Source organism: Lampetra planeri, chromosome 3 (assembly GCF_965212315.1).
Source record: "Lampetra planeri chromosome 3, kcLamPlan1.2.h2, whole genome shotgun sequence".
NCBI lineage: Eukaryota > Metazoa > Chordata > Hyperoartia > Petromyzontiformes > Petromyzontidae > Lampetra > Lampetra planeri.
In genome coordinates, this window is record NC_136109.1 from 24,212,058 (window position 1) to 24,231,629 (window position 19,572).

The window sequence follows — 19,572 nt, forward strand, 5'->3', positions numbered from 1 at the left end:
GAATCCTTGCAGTCACGAAAGCTTCAAATCTAGAATTGTTTTTGTTATTCTACAGTTGTGTTTGTTCCACGAGCCTAAATCTGGCATAAGCATCCTCGCAAACATTAAAATCCGCTCGCCGCTTAATAATAAAAAAGCAGCGTTTAAAGCGAAGTTGAATCCGGCAGGGAGCGAGTTTCCCTGCGCCCCCATCATTGAACAACATTCAGGAGAACGCAGAGAGAACGCGGAGTTCCATAAGCCTCCCTTAACCTTGCACACGGATCCTTGACAGTGAATGTTCGTTGATCGTCTTCCCATCTTGGCGCCCCTCGGCCTACAGAGTTTTACCCCGTGTTATGAATGTCTGCTTTAACGACTCCACGGAAGGGACTTAGGGGAATTCATGACTTCATATATTACACAAAAAACACCCGTAAAGGATGGTAACATTTGATTTATTTCGGCATTTTAAACATGCATATGTTGATTGGATGTTATCGCCAAAATACATGCCATTTGTGTTATCGGAGCCATGTCATGTTTATGTGTAACGAACACAAATCCTTAAGATTAATGTAAACCCCCTTTTTTAAATCCACTCCTGTTTCAAGGTCTCCCCATGCCGTGTCAGTCAAGAGTATATATTGATGGTAGTGGGGAGCGGTAGTGTAGCGGTGCGCACGCTGCGCTACGAACCTGGCGACCCGCTCACGGCCAACACCAATGACGATTATCTGAACTGGTCCTGGGCCTCTCCTCGGTCGACTCAGCCTCAAATGAGTACCTGGTGCGATGTGTAAACATCGCCACTGGGGGGGAGACCAAGGCAGTCGGGGCGTGGTGTTGGCCACCCACCCCCCCTCGTATGCCATGCTGGCCTTCATAGGTCCTCGCGAACAGCACTTGCCCCAACAGCCTGTTCAGGCATTACGGGGGACCTCTTGTTTTGTATATCGACCACACTCCTCCGTGCTCATCAGTGCAGGAACGATTCAGATATCACCCGCCACTGATGCGAGCCACGGCTGAGACTCCTCGGGTCACCGGTTTCAATAAGCCAAGTGTGCGAACCACTATGCCACAACTCCTTGTCCATGAATATGAAACCAAAGCTGGTCTCGGGCGAAAGACCGAACTTTACGTCACGTGTTTTGTGCGGTCATTGGCAACACGACTGACGCCATTTGTCCTGCGGGTTTAATCATGCGTGGGGTGCCGAGATTAGAAGCCCGGATATCAGCGGTATCGGCTCAGTAGTTTGACGGAGGCATTCCGCTCCCAACCCACTGAACCATCTATCATGTTATTTTTTTCATGATGGAAATATAAATTAACAAAAACTTTTACTGTATTGTATTGTTAACAAAGCACTTTATTTTAAGAATAATAGCACTGCAATGAATTATCTTCATGAAGAAGATGATGATGGAGTGATGGTGCAGTAGTTTGGTCAATATACAATACAATAGAGATCCCCCGTAAAGCCTTAACAGACTGTTGGGACAAGAGCTGTTAGCGAGCACCTATGAAGGCCGGCACAACACACGCCCCGACCGCCTTTGTCTCCCCCAGTGGCGGTGTTTACACATCGCACCAGGTACTCATTTGAGGCTGAGTCGACCGAGGAGAGGCCCAGGACCAGTTCAGACAGGGCCAAAATCAGAAGCGAGCGATATATGAACTGGTCCCGCGACCATCCTCAATCCGCCCTGACCGGCATGGTGAAGTATAGCTATACAACCCTCCATGACTGACACGGTATGAGGAAAGCCTTCATGACTGTAAATAACTTTATTATAATATTTATTGAGACTTTTACTCCCAAAACCATCATTGGTTGCAAGATGATTCCTCGTAATCGGTCCCAAAATAACTTCTGCTGTAGGGATTTCTCACATTTTACGAAGGTTTGGCGTTTACCCTGGACAATAATCGAATAATCCTCATGTACTTACCCTCCTCCAAGCAAATAAACAAACGTAGGCCTGCATCAATGAGAAGCAAACCTATCACCGCCATCTCAAACTCTGGGGCCTCCTATGGGTGAGCACTGTTGGACCTTGATGGCTACAATTACCATTTGTAAGCAATTTATTTAAAAAAATTCCAGGCTCCTGTTTTTGTCCGTGCCCCAGAGAACTGCCCATGTGAATCAACCATGAAAAGATATATTTATAAAATGTAACAAACAAAAAACAACTCCTGCGTCGCGCGGCAATCCAGCGGGACACCAATCTTAACCACAACCGAAAGGGGCTTTTGATTAAAGCAGTCTCATCACCATTCTGGATGGGAAAATTGAGCTATCGCTGGCCCCATCTCACAACCAAAACGAGGAGCCGGGAGACTGCGTGCCATTTTACAAAGTAAAAATGTCTGCCAGGATATTGGTTAAAAACCTCAAAGGGATTTTAAATCGCAGCTGTGTTCAAGATTCTGCTAAATTATAACCAATTACACAAACGTGAATATGCTGGTTCAACAGAATCTGTTTTAATAGGTCCACACCTCCGATTAGCACGGTTGACTACGTACGGTGCGAAAGAATTTCGACATACATACATATACAAATAGCAATTGTGCCTATGATTTTTGGTTTATAGAAGTGTCACGATTCTACCTCCCCTCCCAGTACCCCCAAACCGTGATTCAATTAAACGTCACAATGTAGAACAGCGATTCCATATTGGAATCGATTCTTTTTTTTAAACATCGCGGTGAATGTAGCAGTCACTCGTCACTGCAGAGCTCACGTGAACCCATTACAACATAAAATAATCGACGAACATCCAATTTGACGTGCAATTCAATGTGTGCGTCACGAGCTTATGAAATCGATATGAAAATGCTTGAACCGATGCATCTTTACGACTCCAATGAACACTTTTAAACGAGCAAAGCCACGAACAGTAACTTATCAGCATCGGCATATCCTTAGTAAAATCTAGGGTTACCACCCATACATATTTAGAATGAGCGGTACCTGCAGCAGAGATCTCCTCAGTATTATTTTGACTCTCTTTTCACTTCTTTAAATGGCTTTGTGGATGTGACACTGCTGCTGTTGTCCCAAACAACCTAATTGCCAGGATATATGACTTTTTTTCGGTCTTGTATATATGTTTTTGTATCTCGAGGGAAGGCCAATTGAAGCTAGCAAGCTCTCTTTTCCAACACTTATCTTTTGATGTGTGACATTCCCGTGCCTGAGTTTTCGTCCATATATATTTTTTTCATGTTGTTCAATTCAAAGGTGGCCTGCCCTTAGCAACAACAACAACAAAACCAATCGCTTAATTCGGCCTCGCTGCTGTGGCGCTCACTTGCGAGATTTACAGTGGCGGTGCGAGCTACCCGGAAGGCAAGACACATGCCAGGCCACACATCTGTGTCGGTGGTGGAGGGAGAGGCCGGTGGGGAACGGTGCCGGTCAATCCGGCACCAGACCAGAGTGACGGTGGGGGGGGGGCAAGTAGCCGATAGACGAGGCGTGGTAGGGGGGGGGGCGCAGTGGGTATTTCAGAGGCGATCGTGTAACAAGGAAGCAGCTGAAGCCCTGCAACATGAGGCCACTTTTTCAGGATCAGTGGCTCGAAACTTTGGTCTCGAGAGACTGCTCGCCTGGAACTCAACGTTCTACCGAAGCAAAGTGCCTCGGGCTTCCTGCAGCTTGAGGCAGCCGCACACCTGCAGGGCTCGGGGATATAAGATAATAAGCTTTCTTTTTTTATTTCTCAAGAATGCCCGGCTGAGAATGGGGATTTTTTAAATCCTTTATATTAAGTTCGCTTGCTTGCTTGCTTGCGTGCTTGCTTGCTTGCGTGCTTGCTTGCTTGCTTACGACCGTGCAAATCTTTCGGTCGTTTTTTAACCCACTTCCCGTGATCCAATCGAGCTGACATTTTGCACACATACTCGTTGTGCGTGACAATAAATTTTCGTGAAAAATTTTTTCCCAAATTTTACACTGTTTAGGGGGAAAATAAATAAATATTTAATTACCAATTTCTTAATGGTGGCAGACAATCATCTGACCCATAGGTGGCAGCCATCTCAAGCCAGAGGACGAGAGGACTCTAGCCGCCCCGATGCCACGCATATAAAGGATTTATAGTGAAAAACTTAGTTTTTACGGGTTAATTTTGTTGTTGTTGCAGAAGGGTCTTGCTCTTAACGTTTGACCAATTCCACTCTGAGTCTTTTGTAAGTGCGTGGATATCAGAGGACACCGGAAAAAGCCCCATGCAGATGAGTGTTTCATGCAAATGGAACCCGACTCTGTAGTCTTCCAGCGCCGGATTTTAACAGACACAGTCGAACGGCACTGAGTTATAACACGGTGAACGCTCGGCTCACGTTCCTGCTCTAATGGCAGCTTTACGTTGGTCAAAGGTCAACACACGTAAATTGTTGCCGTTCCAGCGATCTGTTTGACAGAAAATGCCAACATCTCGTTTGTTTCCATCTACGTGACGCACTTATTGACGTATTTATTTTTACTTTAACCTGTTATTCAGTCACCTTAAATGCTGACTGGTGTTATATTTTATTGACGAACGATTTGCATTCCGTTATCATAAATGTGCACGCGTACATACCTTGAACACAAATAAAATGTTCCGAGCCTAAAAAATATAGTTTAAAACATTTGTGTTCGAATAACCGCCTTGGTTCCGCGTCCCTTTGAAGTGAAGGTCTCAAAAAAAGCAGCTTTAGAACCCGCGTGGGTGAGCTTTAAGCTTGCGAAATGGAAGGGCAGCAAACGAAGGTCAAGATGAAAATAAATCTCCCTGTGGGAAGTGCGGTGACCGGGTGGCGAGATTGTGAATCGGCCAGACATATTCATAGGTAAATAGATGGAGACCTTAATTTAAAAAGCAGGCGAGAGAACACATTGAGATCAGATGGGTTTTGTTTTTGTTCAAGGGACCTCTGGGTCACAGCAATGGCAGAGTAAACAAATGTAATACAGCAAGCATAGGGCTGCATTTTTTTTCCAAAAACAAATGATTCGTGAATTAATTAAAAGTTGAATTTTAAATATCAAAAAGTGAGGTATCAGCCCTAAATTATTGTATTCATTTTGTTTGAATCGCCCATCAAAACCTGACTGAGGAAATGGCTTTTAAATTAACAGCAGATGCCATATTGTTCCGTGTACGAGGAGCATCGCAGATGAAGTAAAAATTGGCCAAGTTTCGTCTTCATGCTGGAAGGTGCCATCAAATGTCGAAGGGTGTCTTAAGTTGCGTGTAAGGTTAGCAAAGTATGTAATCTTGGGTGGTAATGTATTATTAAATGCCTTCAAGACAAACTTAGACGAATGCACACCTCTCCCTATGCACAGCGCAAGGCACCCAGTGTTACCATACGTCAATGGGGATTACCTTTACGCAGTGCATGCAAACGACAGGAGGTACAAAAACAATGTGCATGCATAATGTGCATGCGTAATGTACGCTGATTACCATATAAATAACCCAGCCGGCAATGGATTCCCATTGTAATTTATATGCATTCATTAATCCCACCCCCATTCGCACGTGAAGGGCTCACAAGTGGCGTTATCACATCTACCCCTCTGTTTAAGGAACGAAACAGGAGAATTTCTCAACAAATTTGGCTGTCCGCCTGATGATGCTCGTTGTAATTACTGGCGAAACGTCGCGCTCAGATTTTGTGGATTTGCTCTCCAACACACCGGTGTGCTTAAGTAGCAACTAATTGGCACGTTCTGTTTACGTGACAAACCTTACTAATTGTCTCTGTCGGGTAGTGGCGGGTTTAACGACACATTGATATTGACGCCATCTAACCCCCAAAAAAAACCCCTATATTAAGGATGATATTGGCCGCGAAAGCCTACGTGTTAAACTACCCAGTGCTATTAACGATAGTCAAAGCAATGGACGTGATCGTTCGCAGTGGGACAAACGGGTAAAGCCGAATGGAGAAAGTGGGAGAAGGGCAACCGCGTCGCGTGACCTCGGGGGGAGGGGGACAAAAACTTAGGCGGGCGCGACAGCGTCAATGTCAAACAGACTTTGAACACGTGTTAAACGCTCAACGGAATTAGCAATTGGTACTCTGTCCGCTTTTGTCGATCAGGAATTCTGCTCTGGCTCTTCATTCCCTCTATGTAAACAAGGAAAGGCTGCGACGCCCCATCGCTTAATTGTAACAACAACAACAAAAATCCAGCTCCCTCAAATTACCAAAGACAGTTTGCATATCGAGCGTAAGAATTGGGAAGGAGGCTGAGTTTTATTTGATTTGTTACACGGGCAAGGATCCCATGTAGCCAGTTGCCCCGGCTATTCTACAATGGAGATCCGTGGCGCGTGAGCGCAGAAGCAACGGGCAGGCTTCAATAGAGGGGCGGGGGGGGGGGCCTTAAATGGTCGGGGGGGGGGGACTGAGCGCATATGAGGGTGGTGGGGAGGTGCCGTGTCCCCTCACCATTTCTCCCCGCTGGAGTCGACGTGCTGCTTCACCGTGTAGCCGAACTGCGTCTCGGCAGAGCCGGAGAAAATCTGCGCATTTTTCACGTCCACGTTGAACGCCCGGCCAAGCTGGCAAAATCCTGCCGTCAGAGTGGGGGGCGGGGAGGGAGAAGAGTTAAAGAGTTATAACACGAGTTTTACCGCAGTTGACATCGGGTGTTTTTTTTTCTTTCTAAACATGCCTTCAAATTGTAATGGTCTCCATATATGACAAAATAAAATGTAAATAATTTAAAACATCGAGATACTTATTTTCTGCCCGAGTGGAATGCTGATCTTCACACAGTGCTCGACTGTAAAACCACAAACGAGACGGAAGGGGTCTGTCCAGCCGGAGGCCACCGGTCCGTGGGACTGAATGTTGGGATTTCACCGCTGCGTATGATCTCGTGGTTGTGCTGTGTAAGCTTTCGTCGAGGAGCGGTGGCGCTGTGGTTCGCGCGCTGCCCTACGAACCCGGCCACCCGAGTTAGATTCCCGCTCGCGGACAACACCAGTGCCGATTAGTTGAACCGGGCCTCCCCTAGGTCGACTCAGCCTAACATTAGTACCTGGTGCGGTGTGTAGTAAACATCGTTACGAGGGAAACAAAGGCGGCCGGGTGTGGTGCTGGCCACCAACCCCCTCGTGTGTCGTGCCGGCCTTCATAGGTGCTCGCGAACAGCACTTGCCCCAACAGTCTGTAAGGCTATACGGGGGGTCTTTGTCTTTGCTGGAAAGCTCTCCAATGCCTTTTCGAATTGTACTTAAACGATGCTCGGCGTTACGGCCGACGGGTCGCCCCGCGTAATCTGGCGATGTTTTAATATTAATGTGGCGACAAAACGCTGCCCGGAGATGCTCCGAGCACACGGAATGAAACGTCGGACGTCTTTCATGGAACCTGTGGATTTGATAGCCCGGCGATCGGGCAGCTGGAGCATCTCGTGCGCGTGCTTCCCACCGGGCCCCATATTTCCACGAAGTGCGCGCGACTCCATTTCCCACGGCCACATCGAAATGTGTGCAGGGAAATTGCCTAATAACACATCCACTACGCTCACGAAACACTCCGTCACATGGTGATTTTCACGAGTGAAGGATTAGGTGCCAGTTAGCATCGCGTCCCAAGTCTCAATCGTAAACGGTAAAATGGGGTAGAGCAGTGGCACAGCGGTTCACGAACTGAGCCACGTGCTCAGTAAGTCAGGTTCGATTCCCTGCTACAGCTACAATCAGTGGCACGTGATATCAGACCCGACATCATATAGCCCTCTTCATCTCTAATCTGCATTGACCAGCGTGGAGGAATATGGTCAGACAACCCCCATGGCTGACATGGCAAGGAGAAGCCTCCATTCAGCAGTAGGTTTACAAACGGCTGTCAATGTATACATTAAATTAAAAAGCTATCATCAGATAATCACTTTTCCAAAAAAATGCGTATGCTTTGTCCAGGCGTATTTTGGAGAAACAGATCAGGTCTCTCTGGTCGAGCGCTAGCACAGATAAACAAAGGATGCCCGTGAAACTCATTGAGAAACCCAGTTCACCCTGAGACCCACTGCGTTGGGGAGAGAAATGACATTCATAGCAGTCTGTTAGGTGCCCTCGCCGCCAAACACTGCTCCCGTAAATTCACGCTCGTGGAATCGGTTGACAAATTGCTAGATATTTTTTTTTATTCATGTTGTTGTTGTTGTTTTCCGTGTCAACACTTAAAATAGTGTTTGCCACGGTCCCAGTCGGTAAGCTAAACGAGCGGACCTGGCATTCCATCTACCCTGGGGGCACACAACACGCGCTGATGTGATTGCAGTGGCGTCAATGTTTTCGTAACAATGCTATTTGTGACGATGAAAACGATGATGATGATAATTGTTGTTGCCCGTTGTAAAATCAGCGACGGGATTTGTTTCAAGGAATGCACAAGTTGGCGCGATCACCCAGGGTCTAGAACAAATAGCATGCACCCAGACCAGATTGTTTCGTTTCTGTTTGTTTCAGCTCTGCTGTGAAACGATTTCCAAGAATATTGAACTTGCACGATTGACGATTCCTTCATACGTTGAAACAAATATTTTCATCACATTCAATTCCTTTGTATTGCGACACTCTGTCTTTTTTGTCGATTGGAGTTAGATGAGATCACAAAAACTTTTCATTCACGTAGCGACTGCACAGCCCAGACACAAAGCATTCACTGCCATTAATATGAAGTGGAATGCCAAGAGTGAATTCTTTCCGAGTTATGCCTGCGATCTGAAATTCTCTGGTCCCTTTGAAGGCACTTTTATATCGAGGCGGTTGGGTGACTTTAATGGGATTTGGCAAAGACCATCAAACCATTGGCTTTCCACGTCCCCTCTTCCTCTTCTCCTCCATCCACTCGTCCATCCAATCCGCCCCCCCCCCCCCCTTCGACACTTTCTCACTTTTATTGGTGGTTCACAACTCTCGGCCGGGCATTATTGTCGAGACTTTTAAGACTTCATCTCTCTCCTCTCTTCGTTGAGTATTATTCACCGGTGGTTTTACAATTTGCGAGCGCTTTTTCCTGAGTTGAGGTGTACTTTTGATGTCGAAGAAGCGACGGCGTGGAACATTTTATAATCTCCCTCCACCTCCCCACCTCCCCCCCAACCAAAAAAATAAATGTGCCAAAAATAAGATTCCAGCACATCTAATAACGCGATAATGTGTGTTAAAAGTGATGTACGCCTTTGCATGTCATTTTTTAAACTCTTGATGCAGACTGTCGTGCTCCCGATTTAATGCACGGGGAGGAGGAATTAATGCTTGTTGTTACACTCTATCTGTCTTGGTTTAGGACTTGGGAGTTTCATCCACATACGCTAAGTTTTTCAATCTTACAGCTCTTACGACCGTACTGGACTTTAGGAAACATAAACTGATGACGACGCAACTTTCACGATTTGGCAAGGTTGCAATGCATCATGGGTTTTGCCCATAGTGCCTTGCAGTATGAACCTATTTAATTGTAACCTGTGTTCGTTGAGAGCACTAATTGATAAAAAATAATTATGTAAATTTAGACATCAATGTATCGTGCAACGACTAAGAAAAATGTGTTAACTCAAGCATAAAATAAAGAATGCTGACTTTCATCTTTGCTGCGGGCTTCATCATCGATTTTCTTGCACTAATTGCTGCTTTCACAGATTTCCGAGAGCCCTTTGACCACGCAACTTGCGCGCAAGCACACAACATCCGTGCCTTGGCTCGGACAAGGCTCGGCGGAATTTTGTGCTTCTGCTAATTCTCCTAATGTAATCTCTCGCGAGTTACTGGGCGCCTCCGTCAGACAGACAGGCGTTGCTTTGTTGACAATCCCCCCACGCTCCCATTGATGTCCTTTCAAGCCGCATGCACTTTGGCATTTATTTCCCCCCCCCGCCCCTTTCTTCTCGCTACTTCCTTGGGGGATGCATCAAACAAGCCCATCGTGACTTAAAGCTTTCGTGACTGCAGGAATTCATATTCTTTTGGTCTTTCGGTGAAGTCACGTGGATAGGTTAACTGACGGCCCATCAGTCGATGGGCGCCGCGGTGGCGAGATGTTAACTACCTCGCCTGGTAATCAAGGAGGTCGTGGGTTCGACGCCTGTATATTGGGATTTTGCGTGTATCTCTCCCCGTTGGTCACGTGGTTCTTTTCTCCGGGTCCTCCGGTTTTTCCCTCCACATTTAGAATGAACGTGCGTTTAGAGTATTTGTGGCTGTTATAAATGTCCACATGATGATAAGCCAATTGCGTTGGGCTCTCATATGTGGCCTGGTCTCTTTCGAAAAAGAGCGATGTCAAAAGTTTAGTTTAATATTTTTAGTTTAGTTAGCTCCGTCAAGCAGCAACACATTGGACAGGAAATCGCAGGGGGATGCTTCTGCTCTTCCTCGCTCTCTTCAGAGTCCACCCCTGGCTGGTTGACAGCGTGGCCCGAGGGAATGGGGCTGAAAGTAGCCCGTGAGTCCTCCAATTATCACGGTTGGCTACGTACAGTGAGAAAGAAGTTCAACATACTCGAGGCCAAACCAGACATTTTACTGCTCGGTACCACCCGAGATGGTGTACAACCCCCACCGGTGAATTATGTGATAACCATTTTAAAGGAGTGGGTTATCAAGTAATTCACTCGGATTTGCCATATAATTAAACCAGTTAAACTAAAGTATTCCTACCTTAGGTGGTAACCATTTTCCGCTATGGCCCATGGACAAAAGCAGGAGGAGTGAAAGTGCTAATCGCTGAGAGAGGGCCTTTTTTGCTTCCTCGCAAGCCTGAAATCAACAGTTCCATTTGTTGTTCCACGACGACGACCCTTTTTCACACACGGTGATGAGGCCGAGAGGGCGGTGATTATGCCACTCGTACAAGCAGAGAGTCTCTTTTTGTTGTAGCCTAACAAGAACGGGGAGCGCTGATATTAGCGGGCCACCAATTCTTCACAGTCTCTCTTAAACACACAGCTGCAAGCAAGCAGCCGCGCCAATGCTCCCCCTGACCGCAGCTATTCACACGGGGACCAGCCCCCCCCCCATCGCACCGTCCCGCCAAGAAAAAAAAAGGCGAACGGACTCCGTAGCGCCGACCAAAACGCTATTTATTTTGAGACCGAGATGATATTTTAGATCCCGCCGTTTCCTCGGTTTAGCAAATACGACCGTGGATGTGTTACATTTGCATACTTCCGTTGGTGAGAGGGAAGGGGAGGCGGCACATTTACAAAACGCCAGCTCAGCGTATCTGCTATATCAACAAACCAAAATGTGGCATTACGCTCCGTGGCCCGCTGCTTTGCTGCAGGCGATATGAAAGCAGAGTCAAGGTTGGAGTTCAAGATGCCAGATATATCCCAGAAATAACACTTACGTTGCCGCCACGTGTGTCTGCAGCTAGCTGGCCCATTTTCCCCTCCCCCTTGTGACGGCTCAGAAGGAAACCTATAAAGAATTGCCAACATTACGACACGTAATTTAAGTCTAGATTTGAAGCTTTCGTGACTGCAAGGAATCATATTCTTAGGTTTTATCGGTAAAGTCACGCAGGTAAAACATCAAAATCAATGAAAATAAAATAAAAACAAAAACAAAAATCACGACGTTTCGGAGGCAACACAAGTCTCCGTCATCAGGTGGGACCGTCACAGCCGAATTAGCTGCATCAAGTGAGGCAATGATTCAAGAAGTAATCCCTTATAAGCAAGTTGAAGGGGGGAGGAGATGGGGGGGGGGGAGTTCATCAGAATATGGTAGCCAATGAATGGAACGTATCGGGAGGAAGGGGGGCGGGGCGCAAAGACAGCACGGAGCGCCAAGCACAACGCATCGGGAGGGGGAGGGGGGAACGGGGCCAAAACAATGGACGACGGCTTGGACGCGGTTGCCGCTGCACACGCCAACACAATGGACAGAGAGGGGGGAGGGGAGGTCTGATACACATGATAGACAAAAGAACGAAAATGCCCATGCCTACACCAATGCCGGCTGAACAATGAAGAGAGCACTGCCAAAAAACAACTGGGGATGTTAACACTCGGTAAAGTAAAGTAAAATAGTGCCTGTCAGATAAGATGGTCCAAAAAAGTGTAATTAAGTCTTTTTTGCGTGGTTGATAACATCTTTCCAATGATTACTAAGTTTGTACCCATCATCACGGTTGAAATTATGTCTGTGTTTGTATATTTGTATGGCTTCGTGTACAAACCTTTGATGGTAGCCGGGAGGTTTGCAGAGAACCTTGGTCTCGGAAAAGACAATTTCATGAGAGCCCACCGAGTTGTAGCAATGATCGGCAACGGCAGAAGAATCAGTTCTGCCGTGTTTCGGATCTGACTTGTGCTCGCGGACACGATCAGAAACATGACGTTTCGTTTCTCCAATGTAGCAATCACCACAAATGCAACTCAATTTGTAGACTCCAGGATACTGTAAGTCAGGAACGACATCCTTCACAGATGGAATCAGATCACGGATTTTATGCACTGTACTGAATCGGACTTGGATCTTATGTTTGTTTAGAATTTTGGAGATCTTTTTGGTCACGCCTGCTATGTATGGTAACGTGATGGTTTTGGTCGGAGTTTCAAGTGGCTGTTTCTGTGTGGTGGGAGAGACAGCTTGGCGGATAGTACGGTCAGAGTATCCGTTCATCCTGAGGGCCCGATGTACATGTCTTAATTCACCGGTCAGGTGGTGTTTGTCAGAAATGCCATGGGGTCTGTGGTATAGCGTTTTGATGAGAGAATTCTTTTGAGATGGGTGGTGGTGGGAATTCCAGGATTGAATTCTGATGCACCTGCGCTGGTTAGGCATTGCCTCACCAACACCTATTTTACCTGGAATGGCACCTTCTACAAACAGAATGAGGGTACCCCTATGGGCTCCCCTTTGTCACCAGTTATAGCCAACATGTTCATGGAAAAGTTTGAATCAGACGCCATCCAGACATCTACCCTGCGTCCTTCCCTGTGGAAGAGGTATGTGGATGACACTTTCGTCATCTGGCCACATGGCCTCCCAGCATTGAACCACTTCTTGGACCACATCAATTCTAGACACCCATCCATCAGATTCGCCATGGAAGTGGAGAAAGACGGTAAACTACCATTCTTGGATATTCTGTTTGAGAGGAGGCCTGACGGATCCTTGGGACATTCTGTCTACAGGAAAGCCACCCACACAGATTCCTACTTGAAACCGGATTCCCACCACCACCCATCTCAAAAGAATTCTCTCATCAAAACGCTATACCACAGAGCCCATGGCATTTCTGACAAACACCACCTGACCGGTGAATTAAGACATGTACATCGGGCCCTCAGGATGAACGGATACTCTGACCGTACTATCCGCCAAGCTGTCTCTCCCACCACACAGAAACAGCCACTTGAAACTCCGACCAAAACCATCACGTTACCATACATAGCAGGCGTGACCAAAAAGATCTCCAAAATTCTAAACAAACATAAGATCCAAGTCCGATTCAGTACAGTGCATAAAATCCGTGATCTGATTCCATCTGTGAAGGATGTCGTTCCTGACTTACAGTATCCTGGAGTCTACAAATTGAGTTGCATTTGTGGTGATTGCTACATTGGAGAAACGAAACGTCATGTTTCTGATCGTGTCCGCGAGCACAAGTCAGATCTAAAACACGGCAGAACTGATTCTTCTGCCGTTGCCGATCATTGCTACAACTCGGTGGGCTCTCATGAAATTGTCTTTTCCGAGACCAAGGTTCTCTGCAAACCTCCCGGCTACCATCAAAGGTTTGTACACGAAGCCATACAAATATACAAACACAGACATAATTTCAACCGTGATGATGGGTACAAACTTAGTAATCATTGGAAAGACGTTATCAACCACGCAAAAAAGACTTAATTACACTTTTTTGGACCATCTTATCTGACAGGCACTATTTTACTTTACTTTACCGAGTGTTAACATCCCCAGTTGTTTTTTGGCAGTGCTCTCTTCATTGTTCAGCTGGCATTGGTGTAGGCATGGGTATTTTCGTTCTTTTGTCTATCATGTGTATCAGACCTCCCCTCCCCCCTCTCTGTCCATTGTGTTGGCGTGTGCAGCGGCAACCGCGTCCAAGCCGTCGTCCATTGTTTTGGCCCCGCGCACCGTGCTGTCTTTGAGCCCCGCCCCCCTCTCTCCCGATACGTTCCATTCATTGGCTACCACATTCTGATGAACTCCCCCCCCTCTCCTCCCCCCTTCAACTCGCTTATAAGGGATTACTTCTTGAATCATTGCCTCACTTGATGCAGCTAATTCGGCTGTGACGGTCCCACCTGATGACGGAGACTTGTGTTGCCTCCGAAACGTCGTGATTTTTGTTTTTATTTTATTTTATTTTCATTGATTATGATGTTTTACCTGCGTGACTTTACCGGAAAAAACCTAAGAATACATAATTTAAGGGCATGCCACCATCCCCGCCCAACCCCCTTCCTGCCAGAAATGCGGTTGTTTGGATGCAAGGATTGGCAGTGGCAGTCGGGGCTATTTATTCCCAAGTGGGTTCGCCTCCAGCAACCAGCAGGTGCTTGTGGGGCCCCTGTCAGCCACAGCGGCACCCGTCAGGTGTCTTGGGTGGTGCCATGATGTATCTTCACCCTTTCACCGTGCACCAAATGGCCCATACTTCCACAAAAGCAAACTGACGAGTGGCAAGAACTGAGTGCACAGTCAGTAAAGAGAACTTCTTTCAGTCCAGCAGCCCGCTAGGAGACTGGAATATATCAGAGGTTATTGGCTGCCAAGCAATTTACAGCCAGCTTGCCGACCATCGCGGGGCTTATGCAATCCAAGTGACGTGCTCCTTGAGGCCTCACAGCGTCTCTGTGGTCGAGCGCCTTGGAGGCGGGGGGGGTTGGTGGACCACGCGCAGATATTGTAACGTGCGTGCGAAGAAAACACCTACTTGCGGAGGTAGGCGATAGTCTGTAGGCGGTGAAGCAACGTCGCCGGTTGCCGACCTGTGTGTGTATTTTTTGTAAACGAATCTTTCTACGCAATCAGCAGATTCTCCGTGGGCCCTCTGGCCTTGCTCACACATCCGAGCTGCTTGATAATGTGAACAAGTGTCCCACGTCAGGGCGTTACCGTCAAAGCCTGGAGGGAGTCGTTGAGCCTAACAAAAAAAGACGCGTTCGGCTCTTCTGCTCACCGTGATATTGCACTGGGCCTTCACCGCAGACACCGCTGTTGGTGGTTCTTTTCACACGAACCTGGTCGATGGATTTGACAGGTGGCTCAAAAAGAAAAGCATGCCGAGTCCGCTATGGGCTCTTTAAGGAGCGCTGCGTTAGGCGCCTGTCTTCGGTTTCAGCAGTCCGTCGTGCCTGCTCCCTCCTGTGCGATGAAACGGTGAAATGTGACCCATTTTATAATCGCTATTCCCAAGAAACAAATCTCGTTCACTTCGAACACAGAGGAACACTTTCACAAGCGAGCGAAGAAAACCATGATGCAATTGTTTTTTGCGTAAGTCAGGCGAGCAAAAAAACAAATTGAAAGCTGCTTTGCCATATTCTTGAACTTCAAAAATGTAGGCTGCTACCATGAGATTAATATCTACAAGACTTTGAAGCAGCACTAATACGAGATGCTTTAACGGCCTGTGAAGGTGGGACCCCATTGCAGCCGATGGCAAATCTGGAGGTAGTTAAAATTTAAAGGGACTACATTTTAGGAAACCCCCCCCCCCCGCCTGGAATTTTTTTGTAGCGTGCCCCAGTTTTTTTTATGTTGTTGTTGGAAATGGATGACGTTTTACGATACATACTCTTAGGTTTTATCGGTAAAGTCACGTAGGTAAATTAAATTAAAATTAATAAACGTATAATAGAAATAAAATAAAATAATAAATCACGACGATTCGGAGGCAACACAAGTCTCCGTCATCAGGTGGGACGACCGTCACAGCTAGATTTACTCTATCAAGTGACTTTACCGAAAAAACCTAAGAGTATGAATCCTTGCAGTCACGAAAGCTTCAAATCTAGGATCTTTACGATCCGCCGGCCGCTCTCCTGCGCTTAGAAAAAGTTTGACTGCGTTGCCTGCAAAGAGTTAAAACGAGCGCGCCATGGCTGCCTATTCAACGCCAGACGGACGCTCAGACGCGTGCAGGACTGCTCGCGGCGTCGTGAGCCAAGCAGAGTCGAGGAAACGGCGCAAGAGGAGTTGCTTGGGGTGGGGGGGTTGAGAGCGACGTGCGGAATAGGAGACGGTCGTGGGAGAGCAGGCTCGATTTTAGCGTTTGGTTCGGAGAGAGAGGGAGAGAGAGAGAGAAAAAAGCATTTGTGGCAATAAAAATGAAATCCTTTCTTAAGCTGAAAAGGGGGGAGCCTCCACGTAATGATTCTATAAATTCCTGTCTTTGGGCCTCGTTACGGCTCTTAACTCGACAGCAGATGGCGTGTGCACGTGTGTTCGTTCTTCACGCGCGTCGAGATTGCACACGTACAGCTCGTTTCGATAATCCACTGCTAGATGAGAGCCTCCTACCTACGCTATTCCAGTCGCGGGCACTATTTGATCATATTTGATCACCGGGCTGGTGAAGCCGGGGAACACAACCATTAGAGCATAGTGCAGTATAACAATGGCTAGAAGTGCTTGGGTGTTATAAGCTGTTGCGGGAGCGATGGTGGCAGTCAGAGGGCAGTGCAGTACAATCACAATTTTTGACTAATGATCGGTTGACAACAATTATACATGTCTTTATTGTCACGAATGTCGTTTTAATATAACAAAAGCTTCGTGAGACATCATAGTGGCATGGTGATTATTAAATAGAACATCTTATCACGGTGATGATGGTGACACAACACAGTAAGTTGTTGTTTCGTTTGTGTAACTCTTTTCCATATATTTTTTTAAACCAGTTATACCCCAAACACGTCATCAGCATTTAGGCCAAGGGTGAGTGTTTTTTTTTTCATTTTCTGGAATGCCATACAATAGTAGAGAGAGACACGTGCTATTGGGAAAATATTCTAAGCTTTGTCCAGATTTGTCTAAAATCGAAGTTTTGTTTGGTATTACTGGCAACTGGATTACACAAAGGATACGCTGTGAAGATGAGCGGCAATTTCTACCGCTGCCTCTGCGACGCATTATTCTTCCAACTGAAATAATTGCATTTTTTCGTGGATGATTTTTGTTATTTATTAATGCAAACACTGCTGGGCATGATGAGACGAGTTGAACTTGCTTCACATGGAAACTTGGGTGTTGTGTCGGTCGGGGACCCTGAAGATTTAAACCCAGGATCTCAACATTTCTGGCTCAGGCTTCTCTTACACGGACATAGCATTAGCCTCTTGGGCCACTCAGCAGCCACTCTTGAATATTTGTTTTGTCCCCCCCCCTTCACTCCTCCACTATTGAAAGTGCTGAGCAGCACTGCCTTCTCTTCCCCGCGAGATGGCGTCCCACTTGTCAGCTCGCTTCATGCCCCAAGCCGGCTTTCTTCTGTTTACTCCAAGAATTCGGGAATATTTTTAGACGTTGAATTGCCGCCGCATCCTTGTAAGCAAACCTCAACCCGGCATTTGACTTGTTTTTCAGAATAAAATAAATATATATTATGATTCATCGCTTGCGAACGTTTTGATTTACCATCATTTAAAACACCAACACTTAGGACATTTAACAATACAATTCAGGCGCTGGCCCTGTTATTTTCATGGTAACTTCAATATCTTAAGAGTTTAAGGTTTAAAAGGCACGGTTAAAAATGTTAAAACCAAACAATATGTTAAAAGCATTACAATTTTATTGAAATTTCTCTTTTTGTCTATCAGTAGCCACTAACGCCGATGCCGTTATTGCATTTTATTATGACATTAGGTCACTTTTACTTTGTTTCATTGTTAAATTATTCACGTGCTCTCCTCTTACACACGTGAGATCTACCGACTCTCGCATGTCACAGGAACACATACGTGTCCGAATGTCGGGCCAAGCAAAACGCTTTGTTTACGTTCTCATTTGTCGACAGCTAACTGGATGTCACGCAAAGCTCGTAGTAACTCACAATTAAGCAATGCTTACGTCGGATTATACTGGGGGCTTTTATCTTTTCCTACTTGAACATATTTCACTAATTTGACCCACATTGGAATTAAAGAGCCACGGAGACCCAGATCTGCCATTTGTTTCCACAAGTACACTTTTGAGAAGCGGCCAGAAAAATAAAAGTGCCGATCGCAAAACGTCCCTTTACCTTGCATCATCATCGCCAGCCGAATCACCACGCTCCCTCCGTGCATCTTCATCGTGGCCGAATCATCCGGTGCCCAACTTCTCCGAGATTTGTCAGGAGTCGCGCGCGGTGGTCTTCCTCGTTCTCGTCTCTGCAGCAGCCGCAATGCTGCGATGTTTACACTGCGCGCCGCCAGACCGGCCTGGATCGGTGCCTCCCATAATACCAGAGAGGAGATGGGGTAGGGGGGGGGCTCTGGTGGCCAATTGCAGCACGCTGCTGCACAGCTGAGGCTTTGCAAACGTCCCTTCCCCGCCAGCCATGTGCTCGAGTTTCCACTCCCTCTCTCGACCATCCACCAATCCCCAATCACTGCAACAGCAGCAGCAGAAACCCCGTGGCTTCATTCCTAAATCTCCCCGTGCGTCTCAGCCGGCTCCCTCCACTCCACCTTCAACGCCCCACTTACAACCTCCCCCAACTTTGTTTCCACCTCTACAGCAACAGCAACAAGAAATGTCTGAGAAAAACTTCTCCACCTGGCCCACCCCTTCTCTGAGCTTCTCCCTGTCAGCCCGCGACCCCCAGCGTAGCTCTGCAAGAAAGAATCCGGGTGTTATGAAGATATTAGGGATGAAGACTTAGGAGTAAGACATCAATGATGGGGGGGGGAGAGTTAGGGGATGCACACAAAGAAGGATCGCACGAACACGTGCAAACCTCCAGATGCAGCTGGATTGTCGCAGCTGCGAGGCCGACTGCTTAAGACGAAGGTGTAATCGATAATGCGTCATTCAAATGATGTTATTTTAATCTCCGTCTTTCCGGCGACTTGGTCTCATGCATGGACGGCGGAGGAGCAACGCGTTAAAGTTTCTCCAAACTCGCCCGTCACATTGTAATCGTCGGCGTTTAGGGGGAGGACAGTTGGTGTGGTTTTATTTCTGGGTCAAATGCATGGGTTTCGGCAAACCCTTTATTTGTTGCCGATGTTAACCTTTATTTAAAAAAACAAAACTACATCATTTTCATAAGCTATGATCTATCCATCGCTGGATGAAGGTCTGCCCAAGCTGTCGTCATTTCTCACAGTCCTGTGAAGCAACAATGCATCACGCGAGCTGATCTCATGACCGTGTTCCCGTCTTTGGCTGCCACTCTGTCTGAAAAATAAGAATGAGTTATACCCTTTCTGGCAATAAAACAAGTGTTGCGATGTTCAAACAACAAATAGATACCTTTTGGAAGGAATCAAGTTTGCATGAACCACAGTGCTTGTGGTGAACATGCAAACAAACATGTTCTGATAATTTCTGGCCTCTTTGAAACTCACCATTGGAACCTCATTTGCCAGTAAAAAAT

At 46.7% G+C, this 19,572-nt stretch overlaps 1 protein-coding gene across 1 annotated transcript in view; it reads right to left on the reverse strand.

Annotated features, from left to right (window-relative positions):
* The window catches only part of LOC144741941 (integrin alpha-11-like), a 103,636-nt gene extending 85,205 nt beyond the window's left edge, over nt 1–18,431 (reverse strand). The window contains 3 exon segments of the mRNA XM_078624437.1: nt 6,442–6,565; nt 18,232–18,325; nt 18,327–18,431. Of these exon segments, the coding sequence (XP_078480563.1) occupies nt 6,442–6,565; nt 18,232–18,325; nt 18,327–18,431 (323 nt within the window).
* Nucleotides 18,432–19,572: the final 1,141 nt, after the last annotated feature.